This window comes from Ammodytes marinus (genome assembly GCF_949987685.1).
Source record: "Ammodytes marinus genome assembly, chromosome: 10".
Lineage (NCBI taxonomy): Eukaryota > Metazoa > Chordata > Actinopteri > Uranoscopiformes > Ammodytidae > Ammodytes > Ammodytes marinus.
Window position 1 is genome coordinate 4545954 of NC_137214.1, and position 27592 is coordinate 4573545.

The window sequence follows — 27592 nt, forward strand, 5'->3', positions numbered from 1 at the left end:
AGCGTGTCATGTGGAATTAAATTAATTGTTCAGTCTTTGAGAATGTGTTGCATTTTAATCATAGATAGTATATAAAATGGACGTAGCATCCGGGCTGACCTCAGTTATTCCTACTGCATCCCATTCTCCTGGCTTTTGCTCGTCGCCAGCTTTTGAGATTTTTACCCCGCCTCACTCCTCTTGCCGAAAAAGGGCTGTAATGTGACGTCGGGGGAGGGAGATACGCCCATCTAGCTGACGTATACCTCCAAGGCGAAGTGAGGGACAACGGGCGTATAGCTGTCACTCAAGAGATTGAGTGACAGCTATACGCTTCATACATTTTAACCTCCAAAAGAATAAAAACTAGCCTGCTAGAAAAAAAATTCACCCCCCTCAGTGTTGTCATGGAGATATGACCTAAACATACAGACTAGAATGTATTTTTTGGACTAAATAGGTTTAATAAGACTGTGAAAACTGCCTGTTTAACAAATGAGTCAACAAATAATTGCTCACTTTTGGTACCACCTCGTAGTGGCCACCGGAAGCTACTGCAATGTTTGTCACTTCTGCATTGGATGCTGAAGTGGATCGCTGTGGTTGGGGCTTGGATTTAATGTGGAATAAATTCAGTGTCTGCATCGCCAACAAAAAATAATGAACGATCAAACGCTTTTCAGAATAAGAAACACATTTATTATCCTCTCATTCAGGTAGGAGAACAGTAAAGTGCAAAAGTCAACCACGGGTTCAACAAGGAAAAGTTGTTAAAATAACGTAGGAAATTGATATAAAAGGTGATTTTTTCTCGATCTGATAAAATGATTGGTTCGTGTCACTGAATAGCAGCCCTTTGTTAGTCACTCAACTCTCACTAGCAGGGACTGTTTAACTGTGTGCCACAGAGGGTCAACTCCATGTAGGATTTAGTTCTAATGCTGCTTTTCCACTGCATGGTATCAGCTCAACTCAACTCGCATTTTTGGCGTTTCCACCGCAAAAACATGGTACCTGGTCCCTGGTAGCGGTTGTTTTTTTTTTGTATCGCCTCGCTCTAGTTTCCAAGCGAGCTGAGCCGATGCTAAAAGGTGACGTCGGCGGCTGCTGGCCACTGATTGACCAGAGACTACCGGCTTCATTCTGTTGTATTTTACTCACAATTTCCGCTTTGCTGCTTGGCTCCGGAGTCGGCTTTCTGCCCCTTTGTATGACAACCCCGCCCACGTTCAGGAGGTACTATTTACAGTGGAAAACGACCCGTGCTGCTACCAAAACCAAGTTGAACTGAGTCGAGTAGAGCTACATGTGCGGTGGAAAAGCGGCATAACTAAATTATTCAGAAGAGGGTTTTGCACAGCCTCAACCTGAGAGGAGAAGCAGTCAAAAAAAAGATCTTACAAATCCATACCATATATCAATACCATGCGGTATGCGGAAAGACACATTTCAATGGAACCATTGACTAATAAAAGTAACTTATTCTTAACTTACTTATTATTTATGATGATGAGAAACATCCTTGAACAGTATACAAGTATAAAACATAAAAAAACAGTAGCCATTGGCTTACTCTACAGTATACAGGCAAGAAAAAAAAACATATTATATAAAAGGGCACATCCTGGCTTGAACTGCCTCATATTTTCCAAACACCTTAACAATGACCAGCCTTTCCATTACCATAAAGCATTCTGCATTCACCGTGCTTTTCAAAACACCTTTTCTCTGTCTCTCTTTCTCAAACTCTCTTTTGTGTTTGCAACATTTGAATATGCAAAGGCAATGAGAGTACGTGGACAGTCCTTCTAGGGAAGACAAGAGTACATATTCATTGAGATGTACCTCCACCTAGTGGCCAATTTCTTTCATTACAGTTTGTTTTCCTCAGCGATCCAAATCAAACAAGTCTGTGCTTTTGGATTTAGATGATACAATGTTCCTTGAGTGAGATTCATTTCACATATAGTCCAATCCTGTCGTTTCACTCATTCATTCTTTCTCCAGCCCGTTCCATGATGCCACAGTTAGGTTGCCTTTTTGGACTCCCACTCCTGTAGAAAGAGGGAATATATAGGTGATTTAGTGACAAATCCATCTGAGGGCAGATGTTTTCAGACACCAGGCGCGTCATTTGACATGCTTATGTTTTGTGTCCCACAAGCCCGGTCTGAGCTGGGAAAGACAGCTTTTAGCTTCAGTGCCCCTGACTCCTCGAACAGCTTTACAGCAACAAATTCAAATGAATACCATGATATCCTTTAACCAATTTAAACATACTATCTTAAATCTGCCAAACTCTAACTGTAACTGTTTTAATTAGGCCGTATTGTACTTTTACCAATTTTATTTTATTTCTAGCCACTCTACACCTCTGTCTAAAATGCTTGTTGTGTATTTCATGTATTACATTGTATATTGTATGTATGGTTGTTTTTGTTTCTCGACATCATTGCAAATGAGGTTCACCCCTCAATGATATATTGAGTATAAATAAAGGTTAAATAAAAAGATAAAAGTTCCGTTAGCTCGTTAATAATAAGTATCAAACGTTTATAGTGTCAAAACAATCTTCCATATTATCGACTTTATTTTTTGAAGCGGGGTTTCGATTTTTCGAAGACGTCGCTTCCGGTAGTCAGAAGCGTCAAAATTCATGCTCAAAATTATTTGCATTTGACCTTTAGTCAAGAAAATGTTTACAGTTATGTTGTTATCATTAAGATAGACATATTAGTACTGGTATTGTGAGAGCAGAAGACATAATCCCATTAGATCATAATCACTCTTAGTAATATACTGTACGCTCCCACATACCGGGCACTTGATTATAAACTTTTTTGCAAATGACTTCACTCCACCACCACAGACAGACCATCCAACTGTGTGAACTGTGAGAATCCATGAGATGATGCTGTGCTTCTATTAACCCCCCGAGAAGCTTCAGAGAAATGTCTTTATAATAACAGGCTGATGAGTGATTCAGTTAAAGGCAAGGCAAGGGAAGTGTATTTCTATAGCACAATTCAGACACAAGGCCATTCAAAGTGCTTTACAGGGGCAAGATTAAAATACATAAGACACATTAGAAAAAAACGAATGAATAGAAATAGAACATTTAAATACAATACAATTGCAGGTTAAAATGGAAACAGAAAAGTCTTCAGACTTGATTTAAAAGAGCTGAATTTTGCAGCAGACCTCAAGTTTTTCTGGGAGTTTGTTCCAGATATGTGGAGCATAAAAACTGAAAGCTGCTTCTCCTTGTTTAGTCCCAACTCTGGGGACTGTAAGTAGACGACCTAAGGGGCTCTGGAGCGTTCAGGCTAAAGTTGAAGGCTCATAGTCTTATGGCTGAGAGAATTACCTTTGCCTTCTGCATGACGGTCCCCGTTGAAGAGGCATACACAGACGGAGGTCTCCTGCGCATCTCTAAGGCACAGTTCACCGGTATAGAGTCACTGTAGATGTTCTGGCTTTTTTTGCTGGAAGCCTATACAAACACAAACAGAAATATCAAGATTCAATATTCAAAATGGTTTATATTTGTCATGTGCACAACTTTTACAGCAGCAGTCACTGGCAATGAAATGCTATAGTCCCAGGCTCCTCTCAACAATGCAATATAGAAGAGGAAAATGTAGAAGAGAAACACACAAGTGAAGAGAGCAACACCTGAGAGGGGTAGAAACAAGTGCAGACAAGTGCAGATAAAAAGTGTGGCGATAAGGTGAACCCTAAACATTAACTAGAATACAAATGACTTAAATTAAATGTAAATGAAATACAATACTGTACATGGAAATACAAATAAGTGTAACTGTAGTGAAATAGGATGCTCTACATGTAATAGAATATACTGTTAAATATAATAGAAATATGTATACGCCATATGGTGTGGTTAACATTATGTACAGCATGAGCATTAAAAACGTAAACAGACATTTTTAAACCTAACTAAAATAGTCAATACGTTTGAAAAAAAGCATGTGTGTGACCGTCTTTCTACCTTAGCGGGTGGCTTGGCCCCAGCAGGTGCACCCAGCCCTGAACCTGCCAGGCTCTTCTTGTGGTTCTCTTGGACCTGAGTGAGCCGGAGCTCCAGGTCCACTCTCTCTGCCTCTTTAGCCCGACACGCCTCCTCCAACTGGGACACACGCTTGTCCAGGATGGCCTTCCTCCTCTCTGCTCCACAACACAATAAGACAAACAGAGGGTTAGAAAAAGCAGTCTTTCCCTGCGCTCTGAATCGCATACTCTACTATTTAGTGTGGTAGAAAATAAGATTTAGGATGTCCCGATTCTTGTGGACTGATTTAAGATGGTTAGAAAGAGCCGGATGTCTACTAAATCCGTCCGAGATTTTTAGTGTTGAAAACCGCATGCTATTTGGGTGACTCTGACCCATAATCCAGTGTGCACCTGCAGTGACGTCACATCGACGAAGCCTCCATATGTAAACAACCGGGGAAGCGACGGATGTAAAAGCAAGAGGCAAGATCAAGGCGCGATGTTATGATGAAATAAATAAGTACAAGTATGTCCCAATAGTATGCCTACTGCATCCTAACTAGATTATTTTTATCGTCAGATGTAGTATGTAGAATAGAAAAAAAGAAAGAGTATGCGATTCAGAACGCAGGTTAAATGTAAGGTCACAGTGACCTTTGACCTCCAAAATATATTCACTTCCTCCTTGAGTAAGAGTCGACCTTTGTGCAAAGTTTGAAGGAAAATTTCTCCAAGCGTTCATGAGATATTGCGCTCACAATAATGGCCCGAACGGACAGATAGAGAACCCAAAAAACATAATGGCTCTGGCATTCAGGTAGCGCCGGCATCGACGCATAAAAACTAAAATGAGAGTGAAGAGTGTAAAAATGATAAAAATCTGAATATGATAAAATAATAGTGAATATATATATCAATAATATGATTTTTTTTAAATATATATATACTGTATACTGTGTGTATATAGATAGAACATTTCCCTTTGATTTATTGTGTTGTTGAAACATGTATATGTTTAATTTAAATGGGGTTTACCATGTGGTAAGCTACTTTTACAGTATATGATACTATCTGATATAAAGCAGCACTTCCGGCAGCATGCTGTGTGAAACTACAGGAAATGCAGTTAGTATTTAATAATAAAAGCAATGATGTGTATTTGACTTCTCCCTGTGGGGTAACTGTCTGTCTGCTCACATGGCCCTGTAATAAAGCAAGTCACGGGTCAGCCTCAGAGCACTGACACAGACTGGACTTGGTATGTAGACACACACTGGAACATTTATGGAATTCTGCAACAAATGTTTGTGTTAATTCAGAGAAAAATCTAATTGAATGAGTGACGCAGGTTTATTCAATTGTTTTACATACAATAAACGTTGCCAGATTGGCAGACAGTGCGAGTACAGGCCAGCTGGGGCGTGGGGGGGGGGGGGGGGGGGGGGCAATCATGCTTAGGCACGGTACAGGGCAACTGGGCCAAGTGTGAGCACACCCTAAGACTGAGACGAATTCCCGCGGCATCCGTTCTGTGTTTCTATCTTGGCCGTCTCCTTACCCGAGGCTTGAGTCTTGAGCTCATCCTTCAGCTCTCTCTTCTCCTGTCTCAGGGTGACCAGAGCGTTGCGTATGCCGTCCCTCTCCCTCTCTAGATCCTCCCTCTCTCTCTGGTAGCGCTTGGCGTCCTCTTCTGCCCGGGTTTTCCCATACCTTCCGTACTGGTTTGTGTCTGGGGGGTTGGAGAGATCAAGGGTCAAATGAGCAAAGGGTTATGGGAAGGAGACCAAACATTTAACAGCCATATTTTCTGCCTGTCCATCGCTAATGTCATGCTCCATAGCTCCATAGCAAGCGTCATAGCAACCGTATGGCACAGAATGATATGACATTATTCATCATTTGAAATGAAGACGTTTTGGGAAAGAGCAATGATATGATAAAATACACACACACGCGCAAACACGGGCACACACACACACACACACACACAATCCTGCAGAAGAAGAGGTCAGTGGGGGATAGACAGCGGGTCTAATGTGAGTGTGCAATAAATCTCAGGTTACATCCTGAAGCTCTCAGCCCTGGAGAGCTCTGCCTCTTTGATGTGTCACGGTGAATGCCTGTGTGAACCAGAGCAGCAGACCACACCTAGATCGCTCTCCATAACTCAGGACCTTCCTCTCTCCTGTGTGTGTACAGCAGAGGCCCGCTCGCACAACGGAGCGAATGGGAGAGGCGTGTGGGGACGGAAGGGATTATGAACGGAAATTAAGGTTCCTGCATTTAAGGTTGTTTTTTATGTATGTTTTTCATGTATGTTCTGGTCTTGTCTATCTGTCTTTCTGTTTTGTGTTAAACCAATATACCCTCAGGGTAAATACAGGGAGGGAGAGACAAATAAAGTTGAAGTTAGGTAATGAGGAGATTGAGTGGAGAGAGGACCAAGGGGGAGCATTGAGCCAGATAAAAGCTGCCATGTTGCAGATCCATATAATAGTAAACTCATGTATATGTATATTTATCTCCAAGGTGAAATTCCTATAGGCTTTTAGTGCCCGTTCCGTTAACAGTAAAGTCCTACCCAATTGTCGATGCTAAAGCAGTTTCGTTTATGAATTTTCCAATTCATCATAGTGAGTCTCTTAACTGAGAGAAAGGCTAAAGCGAGGATCCGTTGTATAAGCGTAAATATATTTCTTACCCTACTAACTCTATCAAACCCTGCACGTGATGTGTGCAGTGCAGTCTGCCTTTAGAAAAAGCCCTAGAATTAAAACGCTCCTTGTTTCTCTGCACCTTTCAAGTGGAAAAACAATAAGAATACTCTTTCAATATACGTTTCTCTAATGAGAATCATCATTGAAACACTAAATAAATGTGAATGTGAAAAAAGTTAACTGCATGAGTTAAATGTCACCTATCATGCAGAATACACTTTTTCAGGTTTTTTAAACATAGATATGGGTCCCTGACTCCTGGTATGTCTAGAGAAAAACAACTTTCTAAAAACCTGTGTTCAAAAACCCCAGTCAGTTTTCCTTCGTGAGGGGAGATACATCTTACCTGGCCACGCCCCCTCATTACCAACCTAATTTAACACTACCTCCACCTGTGATTAGCCACACCCCGCAGAATCCCCCTCAATCTAACTAGCAGTTACTGTAGATTCAAACAAGCAGAGCAAACTGGGCTTTTTGGAAGGTGGGGCTTAAAGAGACAGGCTCTAAAACAGAGCGTTTTAACCGAGGCTGAAAGGAGGAGATTCAGCCAAAAATCTGGACACTACACCATGAAAACAGTTAGTAGAAAATACTATTTACAATGTTGAACGTACAAATGAAAATAATATGTGACCTTTAAAGAATCATAAGTAAGTGTAGCCAGAGAGAAGGCTCTTCTTCACCAGCAGTACAGCCATATGTTGCATATAAAATAAGTACAGCAGTGTTACTATTGAAAACTTTACTCTAAATAAGCCTTACTTGATCCTGTTAGTTTGAGGGAGACCGAAGGCTTGGTCCTGTCAGATTCACTGTTGGACAAACCGGAGGACCTCTTCCCCTGACTCCCAGACTGCTGCCCTGACTGGGTGGAGTAGAGAGACATTACACATATGGGAGGATGCAAAGACAACCATTAATAGGACAAAGTGGTGAAAAAAACTAGTAAGGCTGGGTCGCATACTATTTCTATTTTCCAATCTACATACTACAGATGATCATAAAAAATAATCTAGTTAGAATGCAGTAGGCAAACAACTGGGACATACTTTTACTTTTTTATTACATCATAACATTGCGCATTGATCCTGCCTCTTGCTTATATATCTGTCGCATCCTTGGTTGTTTTCATACGGAGGCTCCGTCGATTTGATGGAACTTCTTCGCCCAAATAGCATGCTGATTTCAACACTGAAAAAACCTTGATCGGATGTAGTAGGGCATCCGGGGGAATTTATAAGCATGTTAAACTCTGACCACAAGAATTTGGGACATCCTTAATCTTTTACTACCATACTAAATAGCAGAAAGTATGGATACTGGAACGCAGGGCAAGTTTGTGTAGCAGGCCTAGCAATAAACTTAACGGCTAGATTTACTAGGTTCAGAGACCACTGAAGTGTGTGTATGTTTGTGTCAGTAGGTGGTGAGAGGTACAGGGGGTTTAAGTGCATGTCATTGGGTGATAAGAAAAGGAGTTTACAGGCTATAAACCCGCCATGACCTCTTGCCTTCCTGTCACCAGTTTGATCTCTTTTTCCTTTTTTTTACTCTTTTTTTTCTCTCCCTTGCCCTCTCACACTGCTTTCTCTCCGGCCGAAACAAAAAGCTGTCATTGATAGGCATTTAACAAAGCACGGTCTGTGTGATGGCTGGGTGACTGATATGGGCTGTCATGACGGTGACCGTCCCCAAACAGCTGTGCACACATACAGACAGGCTGCCTCTAAAATCCCTCCACATCAAAGCATTACAACATAAGGGTTGAACTGAAGTGGGAAAATGGTCGGGTAATTAGGTAAGTCAATTTTAGTCAATTGTACACAGGGCACATTGAAATTGGTCTTTTTTCCGCATATCCCCTCTTTACACTTCGGAGGGGGTCACAGAGCAGGCTTAGCCATAGTACATCGTTCGGAGGGGTTAACTGTCTTGCTCAAGGACACAATGGTAGAGATGGTGGGCACCGTAGATGTGTATAGCAGTCACCACTAGCTGTAATACTAACACCCTCCTGTCCGGTGCTGGGGATTCAAACCAGCGACCTCATGGTATCTGGTCAGACATCTTTCCTCTAGGCCATCCTACCGCCACCTGTGTGCACCTGAGAAAATCAAATCCCCCCCCCCCCCCCCCCCCCTTACCTGTATGTCATCATTAGGGACCTCGTCGTATGTCCTGGAGTCTTTGGAGTTACTGCTGGAGGATGTGGCCCACCTATAGGATCACAGAGAACGGGCAATAATTAATGAAGTGAAGGTCTATTCGGCCTTGGGTTTGACCTTGGCTAGTTATTCCCACTCCCACTCCCACTCCCACTCCCACCCACTCCCCCTCCCTCTCCCTCTCCCTCCCTCTCACACTCCCCCCCTCTCCCTCTCTCCCCCTCCATCCCTCGCCCTCTCCCCCCCTCTCCCTCTCCCTCTCACGCACAGAAAAGAATGCCGGGCAGCGTCGCGGATGTTAGCGATGGTTTCCACGTCAACACAGTCGTAATGTAGCGACTCTGGATCCGTGGCAGAGCCCGTCTCTGCCAAGAGGACGCCCAGCCACCGGCCCAGCTCCTCAGAGCTGCTGGCCTGAAAACAGAGAGGTCAAGTCAACTTTATTTGTCAATTTCTGCAATATGTGCCAGACATGCAGAATAATCGAAAAATACGTTTCTCTTCGACCCAGGGTGCAATAAGTAAAAAAAATAATAGAATTCATAATTAGAGACATAAATGACAAATACTTGATAATTGTAACAACATGTTCGAAAAGGAGTGGGAAGAAGTTTACACTTATATTGTACAGAAGGATAATATTACATAAGATAGATAAGTAGGTAACACAAAAAAAAGCATTCTAAATAGTGCAAAAACTAAGGCAAAACCAAATGATAAATAGAAAAAAGTTAATAGTATATTGAAATGTGCAATACGAAGAACATGAGTAAGACAGGACCAATCAGCTATGAATCATCATTTCCTAGTCGTTAACTGCTCAGTGCTCTCACCTCCAGAGCGGTCACCTCTGTACAGTTACGCAGTATCCTGAAGGCAAAGGGATGTTTGGGTCCCAGCCCGGGGAGCACCTCACAGCCGAGGAGAGGCAGCGAGGGCAGGCCGGCGCGAGGGTCTCCTCTGTTCTGGTAGAAGTACAGGGAGCCTCGGCACACGCAACACCACTGCTCCCTCCACACCTGCTTCACCAGCACCGACAGGTAGCCTGCATTGGGGGGGGGGGGGGGACAGAGGAGAAAATAAGCTTCTTGGCAAAGGCATGGGGCGATAACTGGTTTCAAGGTATACTATGGGTTTGAAAAGCGCTCTTAATTTCCATCATACAGTTCAAAAGGTAGCCCCCCCCTCCTCCTCCCACAGGATGTTAATATACACGTTTATTAATGTTCAGAATAGTCCTGCATCATAACTTTGACCGAAAGAGAAATGTGTAGAAAGTGAGCATGTCTCTAAAAACCCTGTTGAGCTGCTCACTTAAAATAACTGATTTCATTTGTTTTAGAGTAATTCAATCATGTATTGTATTATGTACTCATACAAGTATTAATGTTCAGTGTTGTGATGTTCAACATCTATGTTGTTTAAAAATAAAAAGCTTGGGTACAGCGGGGCGCGGGGGAGTGGGATTTTTGTTTTTTTTACCCAGACATTTCAAATGAAGCCGTGGTATTTTTGCTTAAGGTTATAATAACGTCAGAATGTCATAGTGTTGGCAGACTGGAGCACACCTAATGCTGCAGGGTGAATGGGGCTCTGACCTTGTCTAGGGTTGCTGTAAGATGTGCGTGGATCTCCGGGCCGAGGGGGCTTCTTCTTGGAGAAGCTAATGATGCGTGTGATTTTACGGCCCGCAGCGAAAGCCCCACGTTTCACCTTGCCTGTACAGCAAAAAAAAAAAACATGGAATGATTACTTTACTTACCTTAGACCAATTATTTTTTGTGAAAAAAATGGTTTAAGAAATGTTTGAATACATATGCAAATGTGGCATATTTTTTGTACATTTGCATCAAAAATCGAGTTGTTGGATTAAGCCAGATTTAAAATCTTTATTTCATTTTAATAACATATTAGAGTCCAACGTTTTTACAGGACAGATTTTGGATACAGCCTGATCTCATTTTATAAATCATACATTGAATGATTATGAAAGTATAGCTGATGTAAGTGCTTTAGAAGACTTTTTGTATGTTGAGATAATGGACATTAAAGATGGTTGTATAGGAGAAGCAAACAGACTAGGTTTAGTCAAACAAACACCTGCATTTGGGACCTTTTATTTAAGCAAGTATGAAAGAGGACATGTTATGGAAGCAAAATAGACAAAAATCTCTTGTGTTGAATTCATGCTGTGCGTCTCTCACAATTATCTCTGCAGTTGTCTCCAGTTGACAGGCCCACACTGTCTGAATCTGACGTGTTCCTCTCTGCAGATAACCTCTGAGGGAGAAGCACACGAGCACAGCTTTACACTTTCAGCAGCAGACTCCTTTGGCTTATTAAAGGCATACTAAGTGATCTCCTGCGAACACTTGTTTATGTTTATACTTACTATATACTCTATGGTGGCTCCTCTCTCTTTGGCCTGTGCCTTTCATTCATGACAGTAGCCTTTTGCAACTGATGTAGTGACAGGCTACAGAGCTTTAAAGATGTTGTACCGTACACTGACTCACCACCCTGCCCCCTATCATTTCTGTCCTAACACCCAGTTATGCAATTATCCGTTCTTTTATTGTGCAAGCCAAATACAGGTATCCCCCCCTCTCCGCACACTGTGTCGAGCCCAAGCGATTGTTCAGGAGAATTCATGGTGACAACACAATTGCTGCTCATCACGCCTACTTTCCCTCACCTCAGCTCCAAAGGTAAATTATCCCTGCGTTCCAAATCACATACTCTTTCTTTTTACTACACTATATACTAAAGTACAGAAGAGTTTTAGGGCCACTGGCGAGAGAAAAAAATCACATTAGGAAGTTTTTTTTCATTATGTCGAGAAATGTCAAGAATAAAGACTAAATACTCCAAATTGCAATTGGAGTTAGTGGGGCATTTATGTATTTTCAGTATACTACAATTGGGTAATGTATTGGGACATCCTAAATCTTTTTCTGGCATACTAAATACTAGGGAAGTATGGGTATTGGAACGCATTGTTAGTCTTGAGGAAAAGAAAAACGAAAAAAACATGGGGGGGGCCTCTGCACTTACCTTGTCAAGCTCAGTTTTCCTTGGAATGACGGGAGAGGCGGCTGATTCCTCGGGGCCTGTACTCTGACCGCTCACCTCTCTGACGACCTGTGTGGATGTTTTACACGTGTCACTCTCGACCTTACACTTACTTTTGAGGTTGATTTTTATTTTTTTCAAAACCCATCCATGTGATTGTCAGCAAGATGGATGTGGCTGCATTCCTGCATGCACGGGATACATCCAAGTTCAAAGTGTAGCTCTCTCACCCTAAGCCACCTGTGGGCCTGCTCCTTGCTTTGCACAGCCAGCACCAGTGCGTCTCCATTGGGCAAAGTGAAGCGCAGTTCGTGATGCTTCCTCTTGTTGTCTTTGGGTGCGTACACCACAGTGCACTGGGGCAGCAGCATGTCCACATAGGGGCTTGTGTCCTTAGAACTCTTGTAACACTGCGGAACAGGAGACCACATAGGATACAGAGTTAAAACAACAGTATGTAACATTTAACTTTGGTGCGCATTGGTGCCAACTAAAGGGTATTGGCGATACTGCACTGTTGTACAACACACACATGGGCAATATGTGACAAGGCAATTGTTGACAAGCACAGCGTTGTGAAGCCAGTGCCTCTGCAGTCACAGTTTCTGATGGGACACAGAGTTTGCTGTAACACCGGCAAAGACAGTATTGAGAAGCCAAACAACCAAGTTAGCTGAGTTACAGTTAAATTAATGGATTATTTGAATGGAGATCTTCCCTCACCTGTAGTCTGTTCTCCCGTATGACGGTGAGCTGTTTAGCCCACTGTCCGAAGCGTTTCTTGCGCAGCAGGAAGGCACAGATGCGACAGTCCCTGGCTGGGGGCATGGAGCTCTCAACAGAGGGCCACTGGTGGGTCAGCCTGCTCCTCTCCTCCTCCTCCTCATCGTACGACTCGTAGGAACTGCTCAGTGCGTCTGAGTCGTTGTCTGACAGAGAAAAACGGTGAAAGACATGTTAAAGTGGGTTGCTATCTAGTATGGTAGAAAAAAAGATTTAGGATTTCCCAATTCTTGTTGCCAGATTTAGGATGGATAGAAAGACCCGGATGTCTACTAAATCCGGCCGAGATTTTTAGTGTTGAAAACAGCATCCTATTTGGGCGATTCTGACTCATAATCCAGCGCAAACCTGAAGTGATGTCAGATCAACGGAGCCTCCACATGAAAACAAACGGGGATAAAAGCAAGAGGCAAGATCAAGGCGCAATGTTATGATGAAATAAATAAGTGAAATTATTTCCCAATTTTAGCATACTGAAAAAAGAAAGAGTATGCGATTCGGAACGCAGGCTTGGTTTCATCCTGTAATCTTGTGAATTCTGTGGGGTAACTTTGTTCTCATCTCACATGAGTTTTTGCGGTGTGAGTTGATGCAGGTGGTGGGGTAGTTGTTCTCAGCATCTTCATATCCATCCTCTATAGAGTTGGGAGGGCTGGCCCTGACTGAGAAATGGAAAGATGTGGGAAAAAAAATCCTTGATTAGTCCCTGATATGTTCCATTATGAATAGAGTGACATTGTTTGACCTATAGATTCCATCATGAACCGTTAATAGTGTTAAGAATAGTTATGGAAAGTATAGATGATGTAAGTGCTTTAGAAGTTGATCATTTCAGTTCATAGTATTGAACAGAACAAAACAAATGTTGAAATAATGTCCGTTAAAGATGGTTGTATAAGAGAAATATACAGACGTAAACAGACAAGGTTTAGTCAAATAAACACCTCAATGAACATTCTGGACCTTTGATTTGTACTAGTGTGAAAGAAGACATGTTATGGAAGATAAATAGAAAGAAATCCCCAAATTGATCAGTGCTTGATGGAAATTTATGTTTTTATCTGCAGTGTCTAACCCTAACACAACTTCAACATTGTAACTCTGCTTAGGAAAAGGGCTTTGCGACTATTATGTTTCTAATAATTCAAATGCCTAACTAGACCTTTTTAACAGCAAAATGACACATAGAGGGCACTGACTTTAACATTAACATGTAACATCAGTAAGATGCCGACCTCGTGTGATGATGTACTCGGGCAGTTTTCCAGGACTGAGGGGGACCGCCTCCTCATAGTACTCCTCAGGAGGGGGGGTGTTGGGCAGAGGGGGCGGAGAGTCGGCTGGCTGTGGGGCTGGGGAGTCTGCACTCTTCTGCTAAAGGGGGGTAACGCACAAACACAACTCTCACATTACATCCATAACCGTGAAAGATTTCTCTTTAGAACTACACCATCAAAGACATTCAGAGCATAACCCCCTTAAAGTGATATCCATAAATTTGACACATGCATTGGGTCGCTCAGGGGCGGGTCTCTCAGCACCTTAACTCTTCCAGCAGCTCCGCACAGTGACAGGCATGGGTGCATTGGAAAACCCCCCCCCAGAATGTGGAATATAATCTCTGTTTTGCTTTTTTTTCTCTCCGCAAGTGTAATAGTCCTCAGGAAACAGGGACGGCATATAACATACAGTACATACAACAGGATACATCCCCCACACCACACAGTCTAATGTTACTGCCAGGATTTTTACAGCCAACATGTTCAGGTAACTGGTGGTTTAATGTACATTGGAAACTTGCCTGATTTAAAGCGTCACTCTGACTGTTCTTGTCGTCTTTCAGATCCTCGGTTACATCCTTGAGGTCTCCAAGTTCACAGTCTATGAAACAAACAAAAATGCATATTTTTATATTCATCGTAGGGGAGAGTGGGGTAAAGTGAGACACTTATTACATTTGAATGGCCAAGGGGAAATGGGAGGGGCTTGAAAACATAATGTTCACATGACCAAAAATGTGTTCCATTGCCTAAATACAGGGGTTGTCTTACATTACCCGATGTCTCATAACCTCGTTCTCCCCTATATATAAAGACAACATCCCACTTGGAGCTCACATACTGTATGTACAAAGATATCAATGTGACAGCATCATGTTGGGACTCACCAAATGTTTCAAAGAGGGACTCCACAAAGCTGGTGCCATTTCTGTACACTGCAGAGTTCATGTAGATGAAGTCTGATCCTGAAACTGGAGGCCAGAAAAGAGCACACACACACGCACACGCACACATTAATTTGGATCTCTGACATTTTAGCAGTGTACAACATACACCTAAAATGAGTCTGTCACGCATTTTTATTCTGTGCAAAAAAAAACTGAGAGAGACAAAAAATAGATTTCACAGTCTGGTGAGACCAGTCTGATGTCGCAAACTCTACTCCAGCATATCATTCATGCATTTCTCCAATCTCCGTGGGGGAGGAGCCAGGTCAAAATAATGACTGGGCCAATCAGGGCCTGCGTACTGACCTAACGTTCGTCCTTTAGTGGAGGTAAGCCCCTGATTGGTTCATGTAGTGGTCAATGTAGCCTCCAGTTAGACCGGACCCTCTCCACTGTCCATCCATTGAGGCTGGATTGACATGAACCAATCAGGGGCTGCCTTCCACTAACGGACGCTCCTCAACACTCCAAAGTCTAGACTGATCTGCGGGAGAGAAGATTAATGTGAAGCTCATGAATAAAGATGGTCCCACCACCACCAGGCTACTACTGTATTTTCTCCAGCCCAGCCACTGACCTGATGATGGCTGGATCTGTTTCAGGAGGTTCCACACGCAGGTCTTCTTCTCCTGCGTGGATGAGCTGAGGTTCTCCTGGTCCAGCATGGTCAGCAGCACACCCAGCTCACTCACCAACACCTCCATGGCTGCTCACAGAGGGTGGGGGGGGGAGGGTCAATGTATCAGCAGAGAGGGCACAGGTCACATTGTCACATTGAAACATCTAAACAAACCCCCAAGGTGTGTGTGTGTGTGTGTGTGTGTTTGTGTGTGTCTGTGTATGCATGTGTGTGTCAAAGTGTCGCTTTCTGCCGTTCTGCTGTTTTTTCATTTTCAGTCACTTTTGCTTCACAGTTTGTCAATATATCCAGCTGTCACTTTATCACCCCATCCCCACCCTCCTCCCCTGCACCCCTCCTCTCCACCTCTCTTCGACTAGCCAGACTAAACAAAGACAAAAGGCTCGAGTGACAGGAAACACGTTTGATCATTGCTGATGAACCCCACAGAAAACGAAAACTGAATCTTCCAAGTCTGGTAGGTGAATGGCCTAGAGGTAATAGGGACTGACTAACAACCATGAGGTCGCTGGCTCGATCCCCGGCACCAGACAGGAGGGTGTTAGTAGTAAAAAACTAGTTGCGGCTGGTATTACATGTCAGTGCCCACCATCTCTACCATTGTGCCTTTGAGCAAGGCACTTAACCCCAAACTGCTTCAGGGTCGCTGTACCATAGCTGACCCTGCGCTCTGACCCCCTCTGAAGTGTGCAGATATGCGAAAAGATAAATTTCACTTAAGCCATCTACTAAAAAAAGTAACCTCACGTACAGCAACTATGAACAGAAAAAACAGTATTGTCCTTCTGCAAAGGATCTCAAATGGTGCTGGTCCACAGACTGATGGGTATAAACCCTCATTTCAATATGCTGCCACTCTCAATGCCAAGGACGGTATAATACACAGCGCTGCAAACAGTGTAAAGATGCTGGCAGATATTTGAGATTATGTCAAGAATAACTTAGAGAGAACTTTACAGAGTAGAGCAGTTTCATTCACAGAGACCTAACACACTCTTCACAGGGATCTGCATTTTCTTTGACACCTTAAGTCTATTTTGCTTCAATAACATGTCTTCTTTCATCATACTAGGTTCCTATAGGTCCAGAATGCATATTTGACTAAACCTTGTCTGTTTCTGTTTATATATTTCCCCTATGAAACCATCTTTGACGGCCATTATCTCAACTTTAGTTTGTTTCAATGCTCTGAACCATGCAGAAATCTCAACTTTTAAAGCACTTACATCACCTTAACCTTCCATAATCATTCTTTGCCTTAAGGACTCCTACATCCTATATAGCACTGTACGCTTCACATGATCATAATGTTGACGTGAGAGGTGGGGGTCTGATCCACTCCCTGTTTTTGCAGAACAGAACTTAAATAAACCGTCCCAGCCCAGCGACTCCTGGACAGGCCTGAGAACAGGTTCACAACCTGTTGCTGCTGTGTTTGGATTGACTTTATCTGATTCACCGCCAGACACAAGCAAAGCAAAGTGCCACCATTCAGCCGACATGTCTCTCTCTCTTTTGTGTTCTTTACCTCTGTACCGCAATAAACACATGAAATCCACAGTGATGCCCGACAGCTGGCTGAGTCACTGCTGCCTGCACACTTGACCCCCTCCCTCCCCCTCTCCACCTCCCCTCTCCATTTAAAAAAATTATAATAATTCAGGTTCGGCCACATTAGAACCTGCTGAACCTGGAATTTTGCTAGAGGGTCAGCCAGGGGACAACCACTGAGCTAGAAAAAGTCTTTGTTCTAAGGTCGGTCAAATGGCAACAAGACCTGTTGCACTAAACAAACACAAAATACACACCCACATTCAAACGTACAAAAAAAAATTGACCATAAAACACACACGGACGCTTGAAAGATGCATATCTAATGGGCCATGTCAAAAGTAAACTGTGGTGCACTGAACATTTCTAGAAAATAAACAATAGCCAGTTGGTTCTCAGTGTGTGTGCGTGTGTGTGTGTGTGTGTGTGTGTGTGTGCGTGTGTGTGTGCATGTGTGTGAGTGTGAGTGATCGTATAATTGTTAAAGCTATAGTAAGCTATACTTCTGTCGCTCCCCATGAGGAATTCTGCGTAATGACAACAACACTGTCCATCACTGATTTTACCTTCTGTTTGTAAACGCTGCCATACTGAGAGACACAGAGAGAGTTTTGTGGAACTCTGATAGGCTTAATCAACTTTGTGTGAACTCAGTTGGCTTGAATGTAACCGACGTTCATTTACGTGAAAAAGCACAGTAGCTTTAAGCAGCATATACGTTTGTTTCGGCGGAATCTTGGACGCTTACATGGATCTCATGGACACAGCCACTTCATGTGTCAAGCCCAATGTCTGGGCTGCGAGGTGCCAAATGTATCTGGGGTTGGTCAGATGTGTGCAATGCAGTTCGGACTGCTCTCACTTCCTTAAAGACAGACATACTTTCCCGAGGTGTGGGTCTTCCTATGGGCTTTTAAACAATGTTGTGCCAAGGCTACAGTCAAGAGCTATTAAGAACTACACTAGGTGTGTGTGCTTGAGTCTGTTTTACCACTTTGTCTATTTGACCCATGTGCCTGTTTCCTTCTATTGTATTAAAGCACACTTTGAATTGGGCATGAGGGATTCATTAATAGAAAGGCATCGGCATGTCTGCTCATTAAGCTTGAATTCCCCCCTGGGTAAAATAAGGATCTTGGAGGTCTTAAGAAGGAGAGGAAACTAGCAGTGAGAGTAGGACGGTTTTTTTTGGCCTAGAGGGACTTTCTGTCTCTCTGCCAGAACTTCCAGCTGTTTAGATTCTGGCTCTGGCCCTTAACACTGACTGGGCTTCCCCTAACCCAGTGGAAGAGAGAAACCTAGTATCCACACACCATGACATGAGTCACTGACTACACACAGAGAAACTGACATATTACATTACATTAAATCAAATATATAACACATACAAACAAGGCGTTGCTTGGGAGGAGTTGGCGCAGAGCGGAGTAGGTCATCACAACAGTCCTAAAACTATGTCACTACCTCACCTGGACTGTAGCTCTCCAAATACAGTGGGTTATCCTATTGTGATGAGTGCAATGTTATTACCGTCAGTGGCGAAATAAAGCAAAGACGAATGGCTACGCCGTATTTGGCACGTGAGGCCCATACGACCACTCTCTGTCCCCCCCCCCCCCAAGTCATGCCATTATAATCAACACCACACATAGTCAAATTATAGCTCACGATTCTTTAAATCTCTGACACATCTGTTTATCTGTTTTGGTTTGAGGGCGTGATGTGCGTCTTTTCATGTCTCTAACAGCCAGATAAAAATATATTTTGAGCCCAAATAGCACCTGGGGGAAATTCCATTTTAGCGTGCATACGATAACAAAGCTACATACAAAAACAACTTTGATAGGGTTCAATTAAAGCCGGACCTGGGTGGGGGGAATATAATATAAGGGCTAAAACAACTCCGATTTGAAATGCTGATTACTTTTAACATTTTAATCCACGGTAGAAAAACATCAGGGATAGGTTATTATTACAACGTTAGTGTCAGGAATGTCTAAAGCCATTGAGAGCTTTGGACACACACTCAAACATTTACCTCCTCTCACCAGTGTAACAATTGCTGTTAAACACTAGACGCATTCCACACCTTGTTAATAGTGCAAGACTCTGCAGAGTGCGTTTTGCGGGCGTGTGTCAAGAGCAGACTCAGGGAATCTCTTTGCTTTGAGCTTTGAAAGAGGCTTGCATTAGACTAGGCTTTCTGTACTAAACTCTTTAAGGGAGCAAGAGAGAAGGGGGATGGAGGAGGGGGATGGGGGTGGAGGGGTAATAAAGTCAGTGAGTTAAGTTGAGCACCTGTGCTAACATGTTCGACACACGCTGATATGAAGAATAATTTGACCTCAATCGGGTGCAACGTTTTTTTAACTCCCTCGTTTTAATGCCAAAGGCTGTCTTCATGCCGAGCTTATTCATCTTGTCACATGTTGCACGCACAAACACAGGTAAACTCACACACGCACGCATGCAAGCAAGCACGCGCGCACACACACACAAATACTGCAAAAGTATTTTTTCAAAAGTGACACAATTTTGTCACAGGGCAGGAACTTTGTTTCACAATTGTGTTGCAGGCAGACATTCCAACTACTCACAGAAGAATGTTTATCCCACAGAGGGTCTCTAGTGGCTCAAAAAATGACAATGTTTCACTATTGAGTCTGGGTGGTAAACTGTTGCTTTCTCAACCAATTTACCATTAGCAGCTGTCTTGGTATTTCAGCAAATAGACATAAACCATGAGGACATTCAGTCTCATGTTTGTACCTTTACAGCTTATGTGTCTTAACATTGTTCCATATATTTGCTTATCTTTAAAAATCATTGCACCTTCTTTAGCGGCATTTACCTGCAGTGTTAATATACAGAAGAAAAACAAGCTATCAAGGCTTCCCTTTGACACTTACCCTCAACAGCAGTGGATGAGAGTCCCACCATGTTCCAATGTAAAGAGAGAGACAAACTTCATTCATACACAAGCAGAAGCCACTGTAGGAGATATTCCAGTAGTCACAAAGGCTTCCCAGTGAGGCTTTGTCCTGTGATGTGTCTTTGTGGTGGAGGTGAACTAGTCTGTCTATACTGCTGCATTCACACTTCCTTTACCTCTCCCTTCCTCCCTCTGATCTGTTATCTGCCCGTACCCGCCCTCCCACACTCACTCACTCTATCTCCACTCCTCTCTTTGCTTTTGGGGGGGTTGAGGAGCTGTGTGTGTGTGTGTGTGTGTGTGTGTGTGTGTGTGTGTGTGTGTGTGTGTGTGCGTGTGTGTGTGCGTGCGTGTGTCCCTCCACTGTAATCCTAGGGATCGTATTGCACCTGGGAAAGACTTGCTGTGTAAACACACACATGTGGACTAATAGCTAACTCACATTCTTTATTCTTTCACATTCTTTCCCTCCATACCTGATGAACCTTTAACTTAGTTGCACATAAAAGGCTTTGCCACACGGAGGATGCAAGTGAACCCACTGACTTAGGCCTACCAGATACAGTAAAACCCTGTACTACAACTTTACATTCAAGCAACTTCAACACGGTAACTTAAAAAGGTGGAGTCAGCGATTCTGGAGAACGCTTGCTGTCAAAATAACTTGTTGTCAAAAGAGTATTTCCTCATGATTCGCTACCTGTCCGTATCGTATATGTGTGTGCTGAAAGGATATCTGATGTTAATACACAGCCTAGGCTCCGGCAATTGTTATGTTAACAAAGAGGGGCCACCGTAGCTAGCAATATGCCCATTTAAAGAGCCTATATGCTGCTTATCAACACTGGATTTTGTTTCAGTGCTCAAAAATACGGACAGGCAGATCATGAGGGGATATTCACTGGTTTTGACAAAAAGTGATATTGACAACCAGTGTTTCCAGAATTGCCAACTCCACCTTTAATATAAGATACCAATAAAGATACCAATAAAATGTTCCATGTGAGGCGGACACTGCAACAGAAGTCTTTATATTGTGAATGTGTTTATTTGAAAGTATATTAATTAAAGGCTGTGGAGTGGAGGTATAGAGGCAAGTTGAGACTTTTTCCGAGACACACGTGGATGACTTGTAGCCTCGGGGCAGACTCATTTGCCCCAACACGATGCAGCACGCTCCCCTTTCAATCACAAGGGGCACGGATACTGCAAAAACAAACCCACAAGAGACACAGACACACACACACACACACACACGAGTGTGCAGACAAAACACACTACTTCTCCTAAGTGAAGCCTTTTACTGTATATCAGTCGCAGACCCAAAAACATTGTCAAGTGGCTGCGGGTCGGCCCGGTGCACCAGACCGCAACAACAATCACTGTGAAGTGACTATGTTAGGTGAGTCAGCATGAGCAGTGCCTGCCAGCTAGGCATTGTACGCACGTTTTCAATTGTGTCAAAAGTGTCAATACAAATGTTTTTTTTTCTCCCAATATATTACTGTGATAATAAGAACTCTCAAAAATTGTTAACCTGAATTTATTTTTAAATTCAATTTAGATTTAAAGGAATTTTCAACAAAAAAACAATTCCGGCTTTTGGTAAGAGGTTCATGCTTGGTGCCACTAAAAGGTTGTTGAGGTTTGAGATCCCAAGGATATAAAAAATGTGAAAGGATAACTTAAGCAATGATTTAAAGGTGATTTTGGTGATGAAATATCACTAGACAATGAGTGGCAAGCACACAAGTCATATACAAAGGATATACAATTCACACTGTCAAGGCTGTCAGTCAGCACGTTTCCATGGGACAACTAGATTGGATTAAAACATATACCGAATTTGCCACTCGAACGGACCGCATCACTTGTCTGAGTACACATGGCTTTTCAGAGAATCGGATAATGGCTAACTCCCCTACGCTATATGGCACTGTAGCCCTTTCAACAAGTGGTTATAGAGCCACGTCCGGTTCCGTTCCGGCAACAACCCTTCTATTTATTACATTGTCTCCCCGGCAGGGATTCCGAGCAAGCGCAGAACGCAAACTCCGATGTGCAATATGCAATCCTGTTTACATGCAGATAGAAAGCTGACTATGCAGGGTTTTTCCTGCATAGAGAAATTTTCGGCACCCCTCAAAGAGGATTCAACCAGCGCCAAAGGAAAATCACCAGCGCCAAAATGATCAAATTTGAGAATAAATAAAGCCGTTTAAAACTTCTCTAAATTCAGCCCAATTTAAGTCATAAATTTGAGGGACTAGGCAATAACTTGAATTTCAATTTCAATTTCGAATACTATTACGGCTTCCCTGAATCATGAAAACGAAATAATCGTAATTAAACTGTCATTGTTCCGCACGCCGGGGCATGCAGGCTTTTAAATGCAGCGAACCCTTTCAGCCGTGAACTCCGTGGTATGTCACACACGTACACTCGAGTCACATGACATACACGACCGCGAGAGGAAGAAAATAAAAGGCATATGCGACCATGTCTGCACCTCAAAACATCCCGACCAATTTGTTAATTCACTTTAAGTCGAATCATAGTGGTCTATGACCAAGCAATAAAGGGAAAAAAAAACAGGAGTTTAAAGCTCCTCGACTCCTGCCACCACAACAAGGCCCGCCGACACAAATGGCTGGGCCCCTGAAAACCTCCAGTCAATGGGCCCCCCTTACTCATACTTTACTTGTATCAATGTGTGTGTGTGCGCTCATCCCTTAATAAACACATACATGTATTTGTAGATGGACTAACTATCTTATCAACCAGGGACGTGCAGCGAGAGTTTGTGGAGCAGTAGCTCAAGTGAGAAAAATGACTTTTTTGTGATTATTATACTGTATATGTTTTTAAAAATAGTAGCACATTTCTGACTTACTTACAAATGTATTGTAATACCCTAAAACTCTCGCAATTGCTTAATATTCAACAGATTTTTACAGAATAACATTGGTTTTCTTGAGTATTCACTAGGTTTATCACAGGAGCAGGCAACAACAAAGGACACTATTACAGACATTGCCTATGCTGCGGGCCGCCCCTGAGGTGCAGTACAGAACTGGTCAGACATCCTTATGGTGTGACACCTGGGTCTGGTCTATGCAGTATGTTCAGTGTGTGACATGAAACTCATGGAACATTTTTCAAATTGTACCTGGCTGCTGGTGTCAACCTGAAGACCTAGGTCAAAGACTTTGGACCTTATTGTCCCCAAAGGGAAATTCATTATCACAAAAATGATTTAAACCTGTTTGCAGACCCAGGAAAACAATAATAATAACAGTAATTACCTTGTCAACTTTATAAGAATGAAGAAGAACAAGAAAAGGTAGACCTGTTTTCTGTTTTACCTGAGGGGTCCAAATACTTTTCACAATTCACAGAATAACACCCAGACACAAGTAGCAGGACGACTCAGGTAAAATAATCAAGCCAAAACTGTACAACAATATATCAAATAGAAACAACCTTGTTAAATGATGTTCTTAAATCAATGATGAACTGTCTTTAATAATCGTGATTACACAATGTCAATCAAAATAATCATGATTAGGATTTTTTCATAATCGAGCAGCCCTTCCTTCTTACAATTTCCATGGTTTAGATCAATTAGAAACAGTCATTATATCTTAACTTCATATCTACAGGTTCTTTTTTGTGATGTTATCAGCTCCATGGTAACACAGTGATTGACAGGCTAACCTAAATGCTCTGTAGCTGGACAGAAACTGCCCTCTCCCAACCCCACACCCCTCTTAAAATACAATAACGTTTTGCCTTTACTGTTGCACAGTCGCGAACCCAAAAAAAGTTGGTCCGCGTACTGTCCCCCCAAAGGCCCATTCTGAGCCAGGAAAAACCCTGCTATGAACGAGTTATCTAGGTGTTCTTATCCGACTCCGCTTATCCGTTAATGTGCCGATTTGTGTGCGAAGTAGATCGGATAAAGGTGGTTACATGCATTTTACAAGTCCTGTTGAAGTCTTATTTGTTTATTTACCCGATTATGAGTCTCGGGTAAACGCACTGACTGTAGAGAACTGGAAAATGAATGTCCTAATAATGCAGACAGGGAGTCTGTCTAACATCTAAATCAGACACAAAGGCCAGAACACTTCCCTGAGGTATTTAGTGTTTCCCAACTTTTTCCAAAATCCTTTCTCTGGCTGTGGCAAATGCCCCGGACACACCCTGCTAGAGACTTGGTTATGGCCTGACAACCGCTCCTCACTGTGACTAAATGTGACCTCTGGCCCCCTCAGTTAAGCTGTGAACTCACACAGGGCTGTGGAAGCTAGACAAGGATGGGAAAAATACACCATTGTAAAAAAAAATACAAGACTTTTCTCCATATTATAACTGGGCAGAAACCTGGCCAATTGACCAACCAGCCGGGTCATACCACAATGAAGCTGACGAGCAGCATCATCCTGTTTTAATTATTGCCGTAACCACCAAGGTCCTGCTTTCTGTATTGTTTCTAAAAATAAAAAATAAAAATAGACCTAAAAAAGTTCTTAATGCAAAGAAAGACACAAGGCACAAAGAAGTTGGAAGTGGGAAGGCTTTCTAGGGCCCAGCCACTTGCTCTTTGGAAGCCAAGAACCTAACTAAGCTAAACTTTATTTTTAGATTTTTAGATATTTATGTCAATATCTAAAGTTAGGTGTTTATACAGAGCCGCGGCTCCGCTTACGGCCATTTAAAAAGCAGTAGAAAAGCAGAAATGTTCAAAATGTTTCAGATTGAGCACAGCGGAGTGTAACTGTTTCAAACATAATCCATCCTATAAACCCTTTGTGTGCCAAATGGTGACAAGATTGGGTTTTGATATTAAACAGTTCTGTCTGGATTATATTTCCTGAGTCGTTCCTGCTCACGGAAAACACATGTAGGCCTACCTGCTACTTGTGTCTGGGTGTCGTTGTGAAAAGTATTTGAACCCCATGAAAAAACAGGTTGGGTACCTTTTGTAGTTCTTCTACATTAGCTACATAAGTCTTCAGGTTGACACGACCAGCCAAGTCTGACCAGTTTTTCAGAAACCTGGCCAATTGACCAACCAGCCGGGTCATACCACAATGAAGCTGACGAGCAGCATCATCCTGTTTTAATTATTGCCGTAACCACCAAGGTCCTGCTTTCTGTATTGTTTCTAAAAATTCAAAATTAAAATAGACCTAAAAAGGTTCTTAATGCAAAGAAAGACACAAGGCACAAATAAGTTGGAAATAATTGAAGGAACAGATTTGAGTTCAAAGATTAAGAACTTTTTTGTAATGATTTCAGTGCTTTTGCAGTGATGAGAGGAGAATGAACTAAGCCTAAATGTTGCAACCAAACATAGGCCAACTTTATAATTTTGAGGGTAGGTTGGTTTGGTTATTCAGAGAACCACCTTTTTTCATTTGTGTGTGAAGAATTTGTTGTTGATGTTGTTTTTTAAGTGTTATTTATTTCAACAATACCACCAACAGATTTCAAATGATTTAATGTCATGTGCAGAAATACAAAAAAGTGCAATATGTGGTGCAGTCAATTAGTGTAAATGTATCTTACCAGAAACTAGTAGCATAGAAAACGTGCAAATTGTGAAAAAACTGTTTGCTTTAGTGAATACTAAAGAAGAACAATGTGTCTGTGTGAACTGATTATTTTGTAGAGATCTGTTGATCTGTTAAACAATTGTGTGAGTGTAAGGGAATCAAAATAAATTGGTAAAACTAAGTCAGAAATGTGCAACTATTTAAAAAATAATAATGAGCCCTTGCTCCCCCAACTGTCCCTGCAAGTCCCTGGTTGATAAGATAGTTAGTCTCTCTACAGATACATGTATGTGTTTATTGAGGGATGAGCGCACTCACACTCATTGTCGATAGGAGTAATGGGTAAGGGGGGGGCCATTGACTGGAGGTTTTCAGGGGCCCAGCCATTTGTGTGGGCAGGCCTGTAACTGGGTACAATACTTCTCATGTGTTTGAGTAAAACAGACGTATTGAGGTTATCGCTCAAACATGGATTGACACTCAACAGAACAGATGTATTTTCCAGATTAAAGGTGGAGTCAGCAATTCTATAGAACACTTGTAGTCAAAACCAATTTCCGTAAAAAATTCTGTGAATATCTCCTCACAATCCCCTACCTGTCCGTACTGTGTGTGCGAGCTGAAAAACAATCCAGTGTTAATACACAGCCTATAGGTAAAGGCGTGACAAAGAGGGTTGTAAATAAAAGGGTCATAGCTAGCAAAATGCCTGTTTACAGCGCATAGGCTGTGTTTTAACACTGTATTTTTTTCCAGCGGGCACACAGTACAGGTAGCAGAGATATTCACTGATTTTGACTGAACGTGCAAGCATTCTCCAGAATAGCTGACTCCATCTGTAACAGTGTGTACTAGTTGTTGTCCACAAGACAAAAAATTGTGATATTACTGGATAGAGGTAGCATTCTGCTAAACAAAGCTGCTGTTCAAAAAGACCATATATGACTCCACAAGCAACTCACAAGATCCAAATCTAATGACAACTGCTGGCTTTTCCTTGGAAGTCTTCCCCTTTCCTTATTGTGTTTGGAGATGTTGGATATACAGCAGTCTATTTTCTATTACCCAACCTGATCTGACATGAAAGAACACTGCACACCAACGACTTCTAGGTGTCCTGGAACACAGTGTGGGAATCTTACTTTGTCTCATCTCTTAACGTCAAGCAGAACAATATGACCCGACCACTAAAGGGCAAAAGAAAAGCATTTTGATTTTGAGTGTGAAACAGCATAATCTTATCTAGTGTAAAGTGAGGCACGCAGGAGCATAGTTCTTTGAGTTAAAAGGGACTGCAGGGTTTCAATGTTATCTTCAAGTGTTATCTAAATACCACCATCACATCCAAACTGAGTCATCAAAGCTGGGACATCATTACAGATGAAAAAAAATAGATGTGACAGCTGTAGTTCAAAAAACCACGAGCTCTCTCACACACTCTCACACACACGCACGCACGCACAAACACACACACATCACTGAGGTGGGTGAGGTACACAACACAGGCGTAACAAGGTGAGGTAACCCAGATGGCCAGATGTGCATGGGGTTTTTTAACTGCATTAAGGAGCCTTGCCAACAACGTCTCACCAGCCTGTGCCCTATCATGATGACATCTCCTCCCACTCCACTCCTTAGGATACCAGGCATTTCACAAGTCTGACGGTTCTCCTCTCCTTCCAGCAGAGAAACATGTCTGGGCAAATGACAAACTGATGCCTCCAGATGAACCATGACAGGTAAAACACAGACGCTTTTGCTTTATTGGGAAGATGATAGATAGAATCAGTATGATGACTGAAACATTGACTTATGACTGCTTAGCCTGTCTATTTGTCATTCAGGGTATAGGATGAACGACGCCTGACTACAATATGCAATTTGAATTCATATTTACAAATGCTGCTGATTTCCTAAAGCTGCTTTTAATGTTCAGTATATATAAACAGTG

General features: G+C 42.4%; 1 protein-coding gene across 4 annotated transcripts in view; it reads right to left on the reverse strand.

The window, feature by feature from the left end:
- Window positions 1-662: 662 nt before the first annotated feature.
- Window positions 663-27592, reverse strand: part of afap1l1a (actin filament associated protein 1-like 1a) — a 42562-nt gene continuing 15632 nt past the window's right edge. Inside the window, exons 1-19 of one of the 4 annotated variants that reach the window (XM_080035242.1) lie at window positions 20058-20257; window positions 15535-15663; window positions 14898-14981; window positions 14532-14611; window positions 13966-14101; window positions 13297-13392; window positions 12671-12876; window positions 12178-12357; window positions 11930-12016; window positions 11080-11155; window positions 10474-10593; window positions 9709-9920; window positions 9144-9289; window positions 8855-8927; window positions 7473-7575; window positions 5549-5719; window positions 3989-4164; window positions 3347-3472; window positions 663-2033 (exon numbers count right to left, since the gene is read on the reverse strand). In XM_080035242.1, the coding sequence (XP_079891368.1) occupies window positions 2007-2033; window positions 3347-3472; window positions 3989-4164; window positions 5549-5719; window positions 7473-7575; window positions 8855-8927; window positions 9144-9289; window positions 9709-9920; window positions 10474-10593; window positions 11080-11155; window positions 11930-12016; window positions 12178-12357; window positions 12671-12876; window positions 13297-13392; window positions 13966-14101; window positions 14532-14611; window positions 14898-14981; window positions 15535-15663; window positions 20058-20088 (2259 nt within the window). In that variant the 5' untranslated portion in view covers window positions 20089-20257 and the 3' untranslated portion in view covers window positions 663-2006. Of the gene's footprint in view, window positions 2034-3346; window positions 3473-3988; window positions 4165-5548; window positions 5720-7472; window positions 7576-8854; window positions 8928-9143; window positions 9290-9708; window positions 9921-10473; window positions 10594-11079; window positions 11156-11929; window positions 12017-12177; window positions 12358-12670; window positions 12877-13296; window positions 13393-13965; window positions 14105-14531; window positions 14612-14897; window positions 14982-15534; window positions 15664-18536; window positions 18615-20057; window positions 20258-27592 lie in introns of those variants that run through there. The other 3 variants (XM_080035241.1, XM_080035244.1, XM_080035243.1) reach the window with 3 other exon arrangements.